Source organism: Balaenoptera musculus, chromosome 9, assembly GCF_009873245.2.
Source record: "Balaenoptera musculus isolate JJ_BM4_2016_0621 chromosome 9, mBalMus1.pri.v3, whole genome shotgun sequence".
Classification (NCBI taxonomy): Eukaryota; Metazoa; Chordata; class Mammalia; order Artiodactyla; family Balaenopteridae; genus Balaenoptera; species Balaenoptera musculus.
The window spans coordinates 45,028,898-45,047,212 of record NC_045793.1 but is presented as its reverse complement, the minus strand read 5'-3'; the positions used below and the strand labels follow the sequence as shown (position 1 = coordinate 45,047,212).

At 38.3% G+C, this 18,315-nt stretch overlaps 1 protein-coding gene across 11 annotated transcripts in view; it reads left to right on the top strand.

The window, feature by feature from the left end:
- BBS9 (Bardet-Biedl syndrome 9) overlaps positions 1-18,315 on the top strand; it is a 461,337-nt gene that overhangs the window by 1,188 nt on the left and 441,834 nt on the right. For 5 of the 11 annotated variants that reach the window (XM_036863487.1, XM_036863488.1, XM_036863486.1 and 2 more), the window contains exons 2-6: positions 216-291; positions 1,222-1,271; positions 2,030-2,375; positions 9,510-9,632; positions 16,498-16,648. In XM_036863487.1, the coding sequence (XP_036719382.1) occupies positions 9,521-9,632; positions 16,498-16,648 (263 nt within the window). In that variant the 5' untranslated portion in view covers positions 216-291; positions 1,222-1,271; positions 2,030-2,375; positions 9,510-9,520. Of the gene's footprint in view, positions 1-215; positions 297-1,221; positions 1,330-2,029; positions 2,376-9,509; positions 9,633-16,497; positions 16,649-18,315 lie in introns of all 11 variants that reach the window. The other 6 variants (XM_036863483.1, XM_036863480.1, XM_036863485.1 and 3 more) reach the window with 6 other exon arrangements.

Sequence of the window (18,315 nt, the reverse complement as noted above, 5' to 3'; positions counted from 1 at the left end):
CACAGGCTCCAGACACGCAGGCTCAGTAGTTGTGGCTCACGGGCCTAGTTGCTCCGCGGCGTGTGGGATCTTCCTAGACCAGGGCTCGAACCCGTGTCCCCTGCACTGGCAGGCAGATTCTCAACCACTGCACCACCAGGGAAGCCCTGATTTAATTTTTAAAATCGTAATAAGTGCTGTACGTAATACCCATGTGTATTATCCTTATTTTACAGATAAGGAGGCCCAGAGAGTTAACTGACATGCCCAAGGAAACAGAACTCGTAGGTCATGGAGCCAGGATGCAAAAGTGTAAGGTGCTTAACTAGGTTGTGCTTTGAAACTGTATCTGATATATAATTTTTTCAGCCTTGAAATAATGGAAGAAGCTGCAGAGGAATTAAAAATAAGTGCATAAGGGAAATGCTTGCCAAAATATTCAGTTGTTAATACCCCAAAGTGAAGAGCTCTTTCAAATTTATTCAAGAAAACACAAACACACAGAAGCTATGCACAGACATGTGAAATTATGCTGATACATGTTCTGGAACTTGGAAATGACCTCTTCCTCTAAGAATGAAGCCAATTAAAATTGTTGCATGAATGTATGATTCAGCCATTCATGTGTAACAGATCAGGACCCTATGGGGGCCTTCCGGGTAGACCCCTCCCCCATATACTCTGCTATAGTTCCTGTTTGAAGTACCCAGATAATAGTATCTCATGCATATTTCCTGAGTTTTTCATTTGGTAAAAACCACCACAAGTGGAAGAAATTAACTACTTGATGATCATGAGCCCCAGCCCCCAGACCTTCTGGCACCTAAGGATTGATAATGTTAAATTAACCACCCAGTTACCTCAACATCAACCAATCAGAGAGTTGTGCAGTAGCTGATCACATACCCTGGGAAGCCCCTCCCTCACCTTGCCTTTAAAAATGCTTTGGTGAAACCCTTCGGAGAGTTCAGGGTTGTTTTTTTTTTTTCTTTTTTTTGAGCATGAGCAACCAGTTCTCCTGGCACGGCCCTGCAATAAACCTTTCTCTGCTCCAAGCTCCAACATTTGGGTTTGTTTGGCCTCACTGTGTGTCGGGCACACAAACTTGCGCTCGATAACGATGGAAGTTACCTGGGCCAATAAATGACCTGTATGGTATCTTATAAGACATCCAAATCCAGTTAAGAAGGAGGATATAGTCTTTGGAAGCTGTGATTTACAAACAATGTAATTGTGTTGCAGAAAGAAGTTGATCTACAGAATCAAGAAGAAAACCAAGGGAAAGCAATCAGGTAGTGTTTTTCCAGCGCTGTTGTTATAGAACAGCACGTTCCGGGTGTCCCACGCACAGTACATATTCCTTCCTCTTCAAGGTAACAATGTACTGGGCCAGCAGCACCCCAGCCACCAGGGCGCACACGCTAGCGCTTGCTACCGCGCTCACCCTCGCCATGGCCGCTTGGTCCATGGACGGGGCCTCCTGCGCCTCCCGGTCAGGAGAAGAGGTGGCTGGGTGGCTCGGGCCTCGGATGCTCCGCCCCAGAGACCAACACAGACGCCCCGCCCCGCGCCGCCCGCGCCCCGCCTCCGAGGAAAGCCCCACCCACGAGCGGCGAGAACGGAGAAAGGCGTGGGAGGGGCGTGGCTTGCGTCCCCGCCGGGGTCGGGAGGCGGGTCTTCCTCAGAGCTCGCGTCTAAGGAACTGTCCAAGGACAGAAAAGGGGAGTCGAATTAATTCTCTCTCTCTCTGCTAATGAGGACCGGGCAGTAGTTCATTCTAGCTCCGCCCAGTAGAAATCTGATTCCAAACATCACTCAGAAAAAAATCCTCCGCCTTCCTCTCTCCTGACACTCAGGACTACAACCCCCAGAAGGCATCGGGGCTCAGCTATCTGACTTGCGCAGTAGCGTTCGTTGTAAAGTGCTATGACAACAGGGCGGAGATGGCTTGGAGTTAGGCTTGAGTAGGTGTCCCTTCCGCCGCTGCTGTCCTTTTTATGCTACATCCCACTCACTGCCTCCTTCATTATTTCCTCCTCTTTGTGAGCAGCAGGTCTTACCGCTGTTCTTTCCTGCCTGATATCTGCCACGGGATTGATGCCGTTTTTCCTGCTTGTCTCAGCGTGACAGAGAGGGGATGCAGGAGAGCTACTTGGTGGGATCGCTCAAGCTCTGTGGAGCTGGTGGTGCCAACTGGTGAGGCGCTGTCTTTGCCTGGGACGTGAAACAAGTTGGATCAGGAGAACGAGAGGGAGAAGTAAGGGTTGCTTTTTCCTGCACCGTCCGTTCTTGCTCGTCGTTCCAGCCCTGGAATCCTGGCAGACGTTCTTAAAGAGAAATCGGTGGAAGGAGAGTTCGAAGAAAGGTGGGGCAGGACCCACCTGACTCGGCATCAGGTAAGAAATTATGTCTAGAATTAAACAGCGGGTGCATGAGTGCCCTTTCTGTGTTTTATTTTTTAGTCAGATTGATTCTCTGATGCCGTATAATGGTTTGGGGGATATAGGGTGATAGGTTTCTTATGAAGGATGCTTGCATTCAAAACAAAACAAAACGAAACTGCCAGAACAATGTGTGTGTGTGATCCTGTGAACATTTTTGAGAAAGGGTGATAAGAATTTTTAGAGATTCTATTCAGGAATGTCACGTGGTGCACAAGCATTTTCCTCCTGTGACACTTCAACAGGTCTTGTGAGCAAATGGTCAAAGCAGTTCCCATCCTATGACTGAAGTAGGATGCATGTACTAATACCCCCTAATTCCTTCTTGCAATAGGATTATTGCTTCTCCTCCCTTTACCTTGCAGACCACAGCAGTTTCGATGAGCTGAGGTGATATTATTAGCATCTTCCTTCCCCAATCAATTCCTGCAATCGACTCCAGTTTCCTGGAGTTTTTCTGTTTGTTTGTTTTTTGTTGTTTTTTTTAGCATCTCACTTTTTTTACTAAACATGCCATTTAAAAAAAAATTATTTATTTATTTTTTGGCTGCGTTGGGTCTTCGTTGGTGCACACAGGCTTTCTGTAGTTGTGGTGAGTGGGGGCTACTGTTTGTTGCGGTGCGCGGGTTTCTCATTGTGGTGGCTTCTCTTGTTGTGGAGGACAGGCTCTAGGCGCACGGGCTTCAGCAGTTGTGGCACGTGGGCTCTAGAGCGCAGGCTCAGTAGTTGTGGCGCAGAGGCTTAGTTGTTCCGCGGCATGTGGGATCTTCCCGGCCCAGGGATCGAACCCGTGTCCTGTGCATTGGCAGGTGGATTCTCAACCACTGCGCCACCAGGGAAGTCCCTACATTTTGATTTTTAAATGCACTCTTTTCTTTAATGGTTAAAGCAGGTGTACAATGCATGTTTGAGCAGATGTACAATGCATGTTTGACAGGCCGTGAGACAAGCTGTTCTAGTTAGCATAAAGTTTACGTTAAATCATATATAAGCCAGAATGACTTCCCCATACCTCAATATGTGAACATTTCTTCCATAAAGTGTTTTTACAGTGGAAGAGTTTTGGATTTTGTCAAATGCTTTTTCTGACTCTGTTGACATGATTAGGTGGTTTTTGATTTTTATTTTATTGCTTTGGTATATTTCCTTAATAAATTTTGGGTGTTAAACTAACATTGTATTCCTTGGGTAAACTGCACTTGGCCATGGTGTATAATTCCTTTAATATATTGCTTGATTCACTTTGCTAGTGTTGTGTTGAGGATTTTTACATACATATTTGTAAGAGATATTGGTCTGTAGTTTTCTTTTCTTGTATTTGTCTAATTTTGGTATCAATGTACACTAGCTTCATAGAATGAGTTGGGAAGTGATCCCTCCTCTTTTATTTTTTGGAGAGGTTAGTGAAGAATTGATGTTAATTAAAAAAAAAATATTTGGTAGAATTTATCATCTGAGCCTAGTCTTTTCTTTTTTTCTTTTTTTCTGAGCCTAGTCTTTTTTTGTGTGTGTGGATAGTTTTTTGATTACTAATTCAATCTCTTTCCTTGTTATAGGTTTATTTAGATTTTCAGTTTCTTCCGTAGTCAGCAACAGATAGCTGGGAGCAGGACAAATAATGCTGATGTCCTGCCCTTCCTGGGAAAATAGTTCTCTGATTGGGAGCTGTGGGGAGAGGGTTCTTGGATGTACCACTCTGGAGTGCAGTTTCCATCTTGCTGAGCTAGGAGTATGGAGAGGAGTGAGTCTTAGTTTAAATACTACAGACTCTTACTGTTCTTACTGAATTTTAGATTTTTAATGTTTCTTTATTTGTTGTATACTCTTAGGACAATTTCCAGAGACTTGAAATGGTTTTTTTTTTTAAAATAAATTATTATTTTTAAAAAATAATTTTCAGTTTCACTGGGAAGTGGGCCAGTGGAGCTTCTCACATGTCACACTGAAAAGTGGAATTCTCTGAAACCTTAAATTGCTTAGCATATGGTTATGGGAGAAATACCTATATTATCAAAAGATTTCGTCAGAGTTCCATTAGATATCAAGGTGCTCCAGTGTCTGTAAGACTTATATTTAAGAGCAAGTATAAAAGTGATTATATATAAGCTTATTAGGAACACAACTGCTGTGTGCAAAGAGAAATTTTTTGTAGGTGTGTTTTATTTGTTCAAGCCAAAGGATTGAGCCAAAGGATTAAGCTTTTTTTTTTTTTTTGGATAAACAGGGATATCCAGCAACCTTAAGTTGTTCAGACTTGCTATCAAATCCGTCTTTGAAGCCAAAGTGGAAAAGAACTCCCCTTTGAAACCTTTTGCCTTGCAGCCTACGCTGTCATTTAAAAATACGCCAATTTTTAGAAAAGGAAATTAATGATGTACAAATTGCACAAATGAGGGTTTGTGGTTTCTTAATTTCTTGGGAGTGGGCAGTGCGCCTTCCTCTGCTTCTGCCTTTGAAATTGGAGAGAGAGGCACTGGGAAACATGCTACTGACCATCAGCCCAAATTGTTGGTTTTCCTATCGTTCACTAATTTTTCAAAGATGTAAGACCTTATTCAATAATTTATTGTCCACCATGGTAAATGTTAACACCTGGGTCATGGGAGAACCAGTATGCAGAATTTTGGCATAATGGAATTTATGCAGTTCTGCTATGTATTAACTTATGTTTTGCCCTGGTATGAAAGTAAGTTGATCTGAAATGAAGCAGCTGTGGTCTTGTGAGGAAGAACCATTTGTTGGACCTAGGTTTGAAATTAGCACCCTCTCCCCCAACCTTTTAAAAATTAAAACAAAGAGAAACAAAAAAAAATCCCTCTACTGACCCATGCTTTTTCAGTGTTTTGGATATTAAATTGCAGGCAGTGACAGCCTAATAATACAAGGGTCTAGAGTAGGGACAGGGTATGCAGAAGCAAGTTTCTGCCATTAGCTGTGTGATTTAGGGGAGTCATTATAATCTACAGAATGAGAAGACCAGCTGATTGATGGGTACCTTCTAGCTGTTGAAGCTCTTGATTTTAAAAGTGAGTCTTTTTTTCAAACTTTGGAAAGGTAACTAACTGGTGACAGAGGTCACAGGAAAAAGGAAGAGAAGTAGAGCATTGCTATAAGAAAACATCCACTTAGACTATCAGGTATCCGTGCAACTAGTGCTTTTCAAATTTTAAGGTGCGTGTGAATCACTTGGGGATCTTGTTTGGGGTGGGGTTGAGATTCTGCATTTCTCACAAGCTCTTGGGTGATGCTGACCTGCTGGTCCAGGGACTACACTTTGGGTAGCAAGGAGCTAAACAATCTAGGAAAGGAGGGCTTTCAGAAGCTAATGAAGTGGTAGGTGACTAAGGAGAAATTGATAGAGCAGGAGAAACAGGAAGGAAATAAATGTTGCCAGAGGTATTTTGTTACTAGGAATAGATACTAAATTTTATGATAGAAGTCCATGAGAAATTAGTGCTTGATGTAGAACAGTTCCATTTACACACCATGTTGGAGAGTTAGTTTTTCATATTGGAGTTTTTTTCCCTCCATTATACTAGCAAGCTGAAAAAATTTGTTCAGTAACAAAGGTTTTTAAGGCCATTTTCACATAATAGCTATTTTCATCTGATGCAGTCATGTGTGTTTATATTCAAACTACAGATACATGCACTTTTTCCCTTTCCTGATTATGCTTTTTATCCTTTTGAGTAATCATAGCCATGATGATGACTATATGATGACTGTAGTGCTGTGAGTCCTCCTAGTGAATCATTGAATGGTATTGAATTTGGGTAGCATTCTGCCCTGTGCTGCAAGAGAATGACGTGTCTTCATTGCGGCAGTCCAAGGGTATGGCGTATTATAATTTTCCAATGTATCTCGAGTACATAATGAGAATATATGGTATTTATTAAGTACTGTTACTTCCCTCTCAAATTAAAAAAATCCAGTAAAAGTATAATAGGAGTGTTTATTACATTTTTGAATACTTGCTGTGAGATTTGAAGTTTTGAAGTCATCTGGCAATTTGTATGGTTACATAGTGCCCTTATTAATAACAGCTGATGCAGATGTTTTTCAGAAACTCTCCCACATGTTAAAACTCATGATAAGTTTATTTACCTGCTATGTATTTTTCCTTCACTTTCATCAACACCTTGCCTTTACCTGACTACTTTCCTTTTTAGCGTAAAGAGAGGGCCTTAGATGGAGTTTTCTTTCTTTTTTCCCCCTGTTGTTTGTTTCTTTAAACTTGTCACTTTGACATGATTTATGTTCACATAGAAGTTGCACAAGTAGTGGTTTCCCAATGATAAAGTACAATTATCAAAACCATTAAATTGACATTAGTACAATACTATAACTAAACTATAGATCTTATTTTGATCTCCCAGGTTTTATATTACATACGCTATTTTGGGGGGAGAAATATAGTTCTAAGAAATAAAATTTATCCCGTGAAACCACCACCAAAGTCAGGTTACAGAACTTTTTCATTACCTCAAAGAAATTCCTTTAAAGTCACAGCCTCTCTTAACCGTGGTAACTACTGATCTGTTCTCCATCAGTTTAATTTTGTAATTTTGGAAATGTTATAGAAATGGAATTATTTAAAATGCAGCCTTTTTGTAAATCAACTATACTCCAATGAAAATTTAAAAAAAACCTAGATAAGCAACAGGGATAAGTTATATAGCACAGGGAATTATAGTCATTATCTTGTAATAACTTTTAATGGAGTTAACATAATGGAGTTAAAATACTTAATCACTATGCTATACACCTGAAACTCATATATATTGGAGCTCAACTGTACTTCAATAAAAAATACACCTGAAACTCATATATATTGGAGCTCAACTGTACTTCAATAAAAAATAATGAAGTAAGGAAAAAAAATGTAACCTTTTGGGATTGGTAACCTGTTTTTTTAACTCAGCATAATGCCTTTGTGATCCACCCAAGTTGTTGTTGCTTCATTTTAAAAAATTGCTGAGTTGTAGCTAATTCAAAAAAATACATGCACCCCAAAGTTCATAGCAGCATTATTTACAATTGTCAAGATATGGAAGCCACCTAAATATCCATCAACAGATGAATAGATAAAGAAGATGCGGTATATATATACAGTAGAATACTACTCAGCCATAAAAAAGAATGAAATTTTGCCATTTGCAGCAACATGGATGGACTTGGATGATATTATGCTAGATGAAATAAGTTAGACAGAGAAAGACAAATACTGTATGATATCACTTATATGTGGAATCTGAAAAATACAACAAACTAGTGAATACAACAAAAATGAAGCAGACTTACAGATATAGAGAACAAACTGGTGGATACCAGAAGGCAGAGGGGCAATATAGAAGGCAGAGGGGCAATATAGGGGTAGGGGATTCAAAAGCACAAACTATTATGTATAAAATAAGCTACAAGGATATATTTACAGCACAGGGAATATAGCAATATTTTATAATAACTATAAATGGGGTATAACCTTTAAAATTGTGAATCACTATATTGTACACCTGTGGCATATAATATTGTACATCAACTATGCTTAAGTAAAAAACAAATAAATAAATAAATAGCACTTTGCTTTTGGGGTCATTCGTGGTTGTGTGCAGAGTTGCAAACAATTTGAGTCACTTGATATGCGTGTTCCCAGCTGATGTCACACACAGCGACTCTCTGCCTTCTTGCCTTCTTGTTTCAGCTCTCATACTATAAACAAGGATCCTTTTCGTAGTCTATTTAGTGCCATGTTTTCGACATCTCTGTGGTTTGGGTTTGTGTGTGTGTGTGTGTGTGTGTGTGTGTGTGTGTGTGTGTGTGTGTGATATTGCTGTTTAAAATTGTCCCCCAAAGTCATGCTGAAGTGCTGCCTAATGTTCCTAAGTGCAAGAAGGCTGTGACATACCCTGTGGAGAAAATACATGTAGTAGATAAGCTTCCTTCAAATATGAGTTATAGTGTTGGCCACTGAGTTCAATGTTAATGAACCAGCAATATATTAAATAAAGTATCTTTAAACAGAAGCAAACAAAAAACAAAGTTATGTATTGATTGGTTGATGAAAATGTTGTAAATAGAGGCTTGCACGACCCCTAACCCTGTATTTCCTCTAGGAGCAATGGTTCAGTATTTGCTAATTCAATGTTTGCTGCAACCTTATAGAACAGAGTTTTTTTGAATAAAGAGCATTGACTGCGTATCCTAACATTTAAATCAGTGTAGCTTGAAGGAAATCTTCATTTATGTTAGATAAATGAATTTTCATAGAATCCCAGGGTATGTGATGTTTGTGTTGTAATTCAAAAGTCCAGTGGGCTTTCACATCCGCCACATTCGTAACTCAGTGGTGTGGCTGGTATATCCTCATTTTAGATGAGGAATCAAAGCACAGAGAGGTTGTGTGGGTTGCCTGAGGACACACAGGTAATTAGTGGTATAAATAGACTTACAACCCACTTTTCCTGGTTGTTTTTGGTGTGAATTTCCCTCTTCCATCTTCCTTTCTACAATTAGAAAGGGGAAATGGAGTGAATGCTTTTTGAGTACCTGTAATGTACCCCTTCCAGTGTTAGTCATTTGATGCATTTGATCTCATTTGCTCTTCTCAGCAACTCATTGTGAAAGCAGATGCTGCAGTCTTTTTAATGACCAAACTGAAGGGAAATTAGGTGTTATGCCTAGGAATTATGTGCTAACTAGTTCTGGTAGAATTTGAATCTTGATCCTCCGAAGAATATGTTTGTTACTTTGTACAGTTGTCTACTAAATGTCCCAGAATAGAGAATTGACCCAACATAAATGTATAATTTCTCAGCTTGACTTTTCGATGGCATTGCAAAATATCTGATTAATGTTTCCACTCACTTGGATTTGTGGTTTCACGTATGTCCACAAAATACAAAAAATTAGAGTTGAATACAATGTTTTTTCTCAAAGTTGTCTAACTTTAGTTTGCTATGTATGCCTTAAGAGTTAATTAATTCAGAACAACAACAACAAAAAAGAGTTAATTAATTCATAAATCATGGTGTGAAGTGGACTTTTTTTGTGAAGTGGATTTTTATTATAAATAAATGCTTTCTTTTTTAGAGTGAGCGAAAATGTCTTTATTTAAAGCCCGTGATTGGTGGTCTACTGTTCTGGGAGAAAAAGAAGAATTTGATCAAGGCTGTTTGTGTTTGGCTGATGTTGACAATACTGGAAATGGACAAGGTAAACAACTTATGACCAAGCATCTTGGAGCAAAGCATTTTATAGGGATGGAATAAAAATGACTTCTTTTTTTTAATGTGTACTTTATAGAACTTAGGTGAACTGTCATGACTATGCCCTAGTTTTTAAGGTAGTTTTCCTTATAAGTAATATTTAAGTAGCAGGCTGATAAATGTAGTTATTACTTATGTTTTGTTGTTTGTGTTTTTTTGGTTTGTGTTGATTCTGTCATATTATTTACTGGAACTCAGAAAAATATTATAAAGCATCATTTAATTTGTTTTTATTTGTTGCAAAATCAGGTTTCGTAGGGTAGAGCTGGTAAAATATTTTGAATTTTGAAAATTTTTCTTTTGTAGAAGCTGCAAGAAAAATTATATTCTTTTAAAATAGAATCTGAAAGCCATTTACCAGAATGGAGAAATTATGTTAGCTCTATTTGTTTGTAGAAAACAATTGTTAAATCATTGATTTCATTTTTATATTTTGAAACTAGAAACAATATTCTATTTTATTCTTATATTATTTGCTCCTCTTTGCATCTTCATATAAGTGGTCTTTAAAACATTTTAGTTCTATATTATTGCTACTTGAAATTTATATTTGGTTTGAGTGATTTATAGTCATGAGCTTTTTTTTTTTGTAATTCAGATAGTCACTGGCCTCTTAAAAAGAAAACTTATTATAATAATTTTTCTTTTGTTCATTGTATATAAACATTGTCCCCTTACATTTTTCTTTATTCTATTTCTCTTGCCTATAATGAAAACAGTAGAATTTGGGGGATAAAGTGAAAGGAGAAAATTATATTGGCAAAGAAGAGTGGGAGGCACTAAACTGTTCTGAGCACCTACTAAATTGTTTCTAAGGAAAATCTGGGCCCTGCCCTCCTACTGATAGGAGAGGCGAAGGTCTTCTATTCATAAGGTGTCCTGAGCTGTTCTTCAAAGATTAGCAACCCTGCCTCCTGCCCAACTGTTTGTTAAAATTTATGATTCCTCTATAATTTGGTAGCATAGAGGAGTCATACCACAAAAATACCTGCCAGAGAGAAACAGTTTCAAACCCACCTCTGCCCAAACTATTTAAAGCTTAACTTGATTGGAAACTATACTTACTGATTATCTGAATAACATAGTGTTCACTCATCATTTCTATTAGAGCTCCTCACTGGGGTGCCACCAGTGGGTTACCAATATGCTGAGATGTTTCATCCCCCCTATTTACTTCCAGCTGTGAGCAGCTTCCTCTGTTTTCCCAAACATGCTATACAAAAATCATTCTGTGTGTATGTGTGTTCCACATAGAAAAAAACCACTGATCATTATTTCTCAAAGCCTGGACCACCTACATCATAATATTCTGGGGTAATTATTATATATGAAGATTTTCTATCCCAGATGTACAAGATCTTCTAAGATCATATTCTCTGGGGGGTAGATGGATTGGATGGGGGCTTAGGTATCTGCATTTTGACAAGCTCCAAAGTTGAATGGTGGCACACTAAAGTTTAAGAATTATTACTGTTGATCTTATGGAGTGGAAGTTTAGTGAGAGCAGTTTCGGAAATGCTCTGTTTGAAACAGAAGTGTCTGGTAGGCAGAATCGAGGTAGAGATTTGGGAGTGAGCAGTACGCTGGTTGTATTTGAAGCCCTGGGAATGGGTGCAAATGCACCGAGAGAGAAGATGGAACAAGAGGGAAGGAACTTTAGGACCATAACCTGGAGAATATGAGCATTAAGGGAGAAGCTTTGGGACAGGTAGTCAGTAATAGATTCTGAGAAGGGCAGGCAGAGAGGCAGGAGAACCAGTTGGGCTGATACCTGGGAGGCAAGATTTAGTGACGTGAAGACTGATTTTTAAATTTCCATATTGTTTTGCGGCAAGTGGTTTGTTAGTATCCTTGGTGAGGGTGGATGAATGGGCATAATGGTAACAAAATCTAGATTTGCAGAGAGTGAAAGAGTTAGAAGTGGGGAAACCTGAGTGTTTATGGCCCTTTAAAGAAACAGCTGTGAAGGGAAGAAGGGAGAATGATGACTGGGGACAATGTAGGATAAAGAGAAATGGGAAAAATTCAGTGTGTAGCATAGAGGATATAATTGATAAAGCAGGGATCCAGAGAAGACAGTTGGAGGTGGGATCAAGTATGCAGATGGAAGGGTTAACTTTAAACAGGTCTGAGAATTTTTTTCACTGTGATAGAAGGCAAGAAGGTAAGAATGGACATAGATGAAGAGAAGTTTGCAGGTCAGTTTGGGAAGTTGAGACAATAATGCCAGTTGATCCCTACTTTCTCTGAGGTGATCAGAGAGTGAAAGGATAGTATTAGGCATCTTGAAATTGCTTTAGGTGAAGCTGACTTGATTCATAGAAGAAGGATTCCTCGTTAATCTTGAGAGAATCTGAATGGTTCAGCTTAGATTACATGCTAACATATAACCTGGAGGGAGTGTTTATTACAAGAATCAGAGTTAAAAACACATTATATAAGGCAGACTAAAAAATAGTTCTTATATTTATCTTTTAGCTTCTCAGCATTTATACCTTACATGGGGCAACTGTCCCTTGTACAACTGCACATACACATACTCTTACCCATCCGCCACGGGAGATAACTGCGTGCACCTGCTGCTTCAGAGGCTCTTTCAGGGAGCTCTGGCTCTTCAAATCTAGGATCCCTGGGTGTATTACCTTTCGTTTGTCATTTGGTCATGATCATGTTCCAATATGCTGCTTCCTCTAGAATAATTGGTACATACAATCCGTGTTCACAACCTAATATATAATAGTTGAGGAAAAGAAGAAGAGAAGGAAAAACTTAAAAGTTAAGATGAAGGAGCAGGAAAAACTGTATGGCAACTTGAAGAAGTCATGTTGGGAGCTACATCCTTTTGTTTTGCAACTGGTCACCCGGCTGTGTTCTAGGCCTCTTCATTCCTGGGGGATCTAGAACACTGACGCTTGCCTAAAGAGGGTTATAGTAATTCCATTTACTACTGATACAGACAGTACAGGAAGGGCCCATGGGGATCCCTGGGTTTCACTCATATTTCTTTCACCCCCTTTCAGCCTTTATGAGATGGTGAGGTAGTCCTGGTTCCTGCAGATTGGATTGTGGTCGTACATGTAAAGATATACTCCTGCTTCTGTCAGGTGAAAGCAAATCATTTCTGTTGGTCTCTGTGTATTGGAAAGGAGAAAATGCATTACTAAGATTTAGAACTGTACTCAAGCAGATGGGATGTATTAGTTGGCTCCAAGAAAAAATAATTTGTGGAATAACAGAAGAATTTAGAGTTACCATTTAAGTTATACTGATCAACTCTAACTCTATAAGACCCATTAATTAGACTTTGATATCAGCAAATCTGGTTATTAAACAGGGCTTTGATAGGAATTATCACATATTACAGAGTTAAGTGTTTTGGAATTAAATTTTGGAAACCACCCCAAATCAGGCTTAGGAGTGGTATTGATTTTGATTTTCTCCCTGTTGGAGAGATGGAGTTCCACTGGCTTCCATATAGTCCTTTCGATATAATATCCCTCGCTCTGCATGTTAGAGAACCAAGTGGATACTCTACCGTTTTCTACGGAAATACATTTCCTTTAAGCTCTCAGATGCTGGGTGAGAAATCATAGGTTGGCTTTGCTTTCCCACTGGGTGAACTAAATTAGGAAGTTCATTTATCATGGGATCTCCATAATTGGCAACAACAGTATCTTCCTGGGCTTCCAGAATTAGCAGTAATTTAGAGCCAATATTCAAGTGTTCTCATAAAGGTTGGGTATATACCTTTCCTCAGTACACTTGGATAAATGACTACTGGTCCAATAGGGAAGAATCTGAGGAAACTTCACATTAGGCATGTGTGGTGTTACAGCAGTCTATACATAACCTTGTCTTTGTTCAAGTGACTCTGAGTCTATAAATTGACTTAAGTATGGGGATCAGTGCTATGCCATGACTGTCTAATATGGCGGCTTGAGTTAGTCCTCTTTTCCATAGACCTGGACTACTTTTGGTTATAGACTTCAGAAAAGGCCTTAATTTGATAAACACACTATAGTACATTGTTACAATTAAATACTACTCAATAATAAAAAGAAATCAATCACTGGGAAAAAGGGCCTTAATGAGTTGCCTGTTTGTTCCGTTCCTGGGGATCCCATATTAATTAATTATAGCTTGTAATCTGTGATAGTTAGACTGTTACCTGAGATCTGGTTACTATAATAGTAGCGCTGTCTATTTTAATAATCATACATACACATTTTAATTCTAGGGGTTAAATTGTCACCACTTGGACTTGGCCATCCTGGTTTCCTCTTACCCCTGAGGATAGGGCTTTGTTGAAGTTGAGTCCCATTCTTTGTGATCAATGTCTTTACTTTTATGCAAGAAACCTGGAGAGACTGTGAACTCATTTGTTACTGCAATTTAAAACCTATAGAGTTAATCCCTGAACTAGATTCTTAGGGGTTAAGCCCCCTGCTAAAAGAGGTAAGAAATTCTGCAGACTCCCAAAGACCCTGAGTTTTATTCTTTACCTTGAGATGAGAATTTTGAGATTTAAACCTATCATTCTCTTACTTTAAATTATCCAGTGCCCTTAGAAAAAGCTATCTTATGTATGGTTTGGCATTCCTCCTTCCTGTTCATTTGGCAGCAGCTGTTCAGTTCACTAGAGTGTCACCTGTAATGGGCACAGTGTTCCAGATGCTTGGAGGTGTTAACTTGATTAACTGTTCTGTCACTGTGTACAATGCTATTTAACCCCACCTAGAATATGAACAGGAGTCTTAATGCTTTGTGCCCCAACTTAGCTCAACAACCAATTTCCAAATATCCCTGCAGGAATTGGTGTCTGTAGTTTATTCACTGGTGCTAATCTGTATATCAATTAACATCTTATTTTATTTTTTTGCCACAAAGTGACAGGAAACAATTATGATAAATGCAAATAAAAGAGAGATTGGAATGAGAGTGACATAGCTCTCCTGAATGCAGGAAGAGTTCATTTGGCCAAGCCTTAGTCAGAGACAGGAACCAGTATGTTTCCAGAGACCTTGTAGACCTCTGAGGCTGCCATCAGATCACCCAGCACCAGATTCATTTTTTTTTTAATTGAAGTATAGTTGATTTACAATGTTGTGTTAATTTCTGCTGTACAGCAAAGTGATTCAGCTATATATATATGTATATATGTGTGTGTATGTGTGTGTGTATATATATATATATATATATACATTCTTTTTCATATTCTTTTCCATTATGGTTTATCACAGGGTATTGAATACTGTTCCCTGTACTATAGAGCAGGACCTTGTTGTTTATCCATTCTATATATAATAGTTTGCATCTGCTAGTCCTAAACTCCCAATTCAACCCTCCCCCATTCCTCCTCCCCCTTGGCAACCATAAGTCTGTTTGTTTTGTAAATAAGTACAATTTGTGTCCTATTTTATATTCCACATATCAGTGATATCATATGGTTATTTGTCTTCACTTAGTATGATAATCTCTAGGTCCATCCATGTTGCTGCAGATGGCATTAATCCATTCTTTTTTATGGCTAAATAGTAGTCCATTGTATATATGTACCACATCTTCTTTATCCATTCATCTGTTGATGAACATTTAGGTTGTTTCCATGTCTTGGCTATTTTGAATAGTATCACCAGATTGTTAATGACATGTGTGTCTCTATTCAGGATTGAAATTCCTAGGATAGTACCTCTCTCATAGGGTTATTATGAGGATTTAATCAGTTAGTATATATAAGCTACTTAGACCATTGCCTGGCACCTAATAAACTCTCAATAAATAAGTGTGTAGAACTCCTTCTTTTAAGCTGATAGAAAAAAGTCAATGTATTCTACTAATCCAGGGATTTCAAACAACCCAAAGTATTAGTTTCCTAGGATTGCCATAACAAAGTACCACAAATTGGCTGGCATAAAACAACAAATTTATTCTGTCACAGTTCTGGAGACTAGAAGTCCAAAATCAAGGTGTTGGCAGGACTATGCTACCTCTGAAGCCTCTAGGATCCTTCTTTGCCTCTTTCAGTTTCTGATAGTACCAGGCATTCTTTGGCTTGTAGATGTATCACTCCAATCTCTGCCTCCATTGTCACATGATCATCTTCTCCTTGCTTGTCTCTATGTCTTCACGTGGCATTCTCCTCTCCCCACCCCTGTCTCTGTTTTCTCTTCTTATAAGGATACTAATTGAGTCCTATCACTTACCTAATTGAGTGTGACCTCATCGTAACTTGATTACATCTGCAAAGACCCTATTTCCAAATAAAGTCACAGGTACCGGGGGTTAGGACTTCAACATATCTTTTTGGGGGACACAATTCAACCCATAATACCTATCCTACTATTTCCTCCTTTGTACCAAGACTAGAAATTGTAAATCAGAGCACTCTGTCTAATGAGGCCTCAGTGTTTTTACACTGAGTTAATACGGTGTTTCAACAGCCAAAACCAGGTATAGAGTTGACACTCTATAACGAAATCAGCTTACAACCTGATACTGGTCCTTTCTTAAAAGGGCTTGCTTTGACTGTGTTAATTATGGCTACGACCCCAAATCAAGGCTTTAAGAAAAATGTAATATGTTAGTACATTTGAATATTGGTGATGTAAAGCTATTTTTGAAAAGCTATGTGTTATTAAGATAAGTTCACTTTAATTACATATTCTATTGGCAGATTGGTTTTTGCATATGAAGCAAAACTGGATTCTTTTAATTTTTAGATTTCTCTTTTAGACACTGGAAATTTTATTTCCAAAAAATTTTTGTTGCTAATGTTTGTTTCTTTCTATATCTTTAAAAAAATCTCTTTACAGATAAAGTAATTGTGGGTAGCTTTATGGGATACCTAAGGATCTTTAATCCTCATCCTGTAAAAACAGGAGATGGAGCGCAAGCTGAAGATTTGCTTCTAGAAGTGCATCTACGAGATCCAATACTGCAAGTGGAAGTAGGAAAGTTTGTTTCGTAAGTACAGCCCACCAATTCTGGTGTTTTATCTTAATACTTGTAGTATGTCAATCCCTTACCATGTCACTTTTGTGGATGCTTAAAAAAAAAAAAAAAAAGACTATCTATGAATTAAATATATTTCCTGTATATTGTCACCTAGGTGGTCCTCATGTACTGAACATTTTAAAATTTGGAAACCTGTACATTTAAGATAGAATAATTTAGGACTTTTTTATAGTAACAGACCTAAGATGCCTGATGTGTCAGAAGCTTAAAGGAAAAGAGATAAGCTTTTGAAAAATAACCAGACAAAGAAATAGAAAGTATTCACCACTTAAAGCACTAATTGTCCAGTTTTAAACAAACTAATTGTTTGTTTAAAAAAATTAGACATCATAGCAGTTATGTGATTTGGTGCATAACTTTGAAGCTTTGAAACGAATTACTTATTTGGGGTAGAGAGGTCCTTAGTTTCTTAAAGGAAGCCAGCTCACCCCACAAAGTAAGTCTTTGGTTCAAAGTACTTTATTTTTAAACCTTATTTATTTTAGAACACCGTTTATTATTTTGCATTTTGTGTAATATATCTGCTTTTTATTTACTGATGATATTGCTGATTTTATCTTATTTTCATACATGCATTTTCTTAAAATTAAGCCTGTATTTCTTAATCATTTATAAAAGTATCTATTGTGAAGTGTTATGTAGACAGAGGTGGCCTTGTTTTCCCGTACCTTTTCTTTTTGAGCGCCCTTTTGCTGTCTTAAGTCTGGGAGTGCCCTGAGCTCTGGATTTTGGCTCACTCCAGTTGCACATCGTGATTTATTGGCCCCAGGTTCCACTTGTTCAGGGCCCTGACTCCTACTAGAAAAACCTGAAAGACTGCTCCCGAGCATTAACCCTCTTCTGGTAACACGATTCATTCTGTTGGGAAGCTGCTTCGTGGATGCTGTAGGCCAGGACATGAGATGGGACTTTTATGCCCTGTGACAGGCTGGATCAGGATGTTATGATTCACATGGCTGGTAAATATCTACTCCATCTCAAAGCTGATGATGATTAGGTGCCCATTGTGTACCTAGCACATATTAAATATGATGGATTTATAAAGTAAGGAGACAAAAGAATTCTTGCCTCTAAGAAGCATTTTTACCTTTTCATTTTTTAAAAAAGTGGAATGCTGTCACAATCATTCTACACAGTAGTGTGGTTTTCACCTATGTGATCACTTGTTGGAAGGGAGGAGGTGAGCATTAATGATACTGTACTAGTATTAATTGACTAGTACTATCTCATTAATCTTATCTGTAAGATGTGATCTGCGTTTAGAGATAAGGAAACCGGCTAGAGCTCAGAGCTTTAGGTTACACAGCCAGCATTCAGGCCCAGGTCTGTCTGACTCCATTCTTTACTGTCTTTCCATGACATCATGTTCTTTTCCTGTGCATGATGGAAAGATTGTTTTGAGTGTTACAGGGTACATATAAAAATCTTTGAAGGCGGTCTTGATTATGTGATAGTTGTGTATATTTTCATTTTCTGGTAGTAGAGTGAGTTGGTGAGTATTTATATATTCACTGTAACAATGTTTTGCAGGTATTATCTAATATAATTCTTATTTGATAAATGACAAACTCACACTCTGAAAGATTAAATGATCACAGAAATATCAAAGTGCAGAG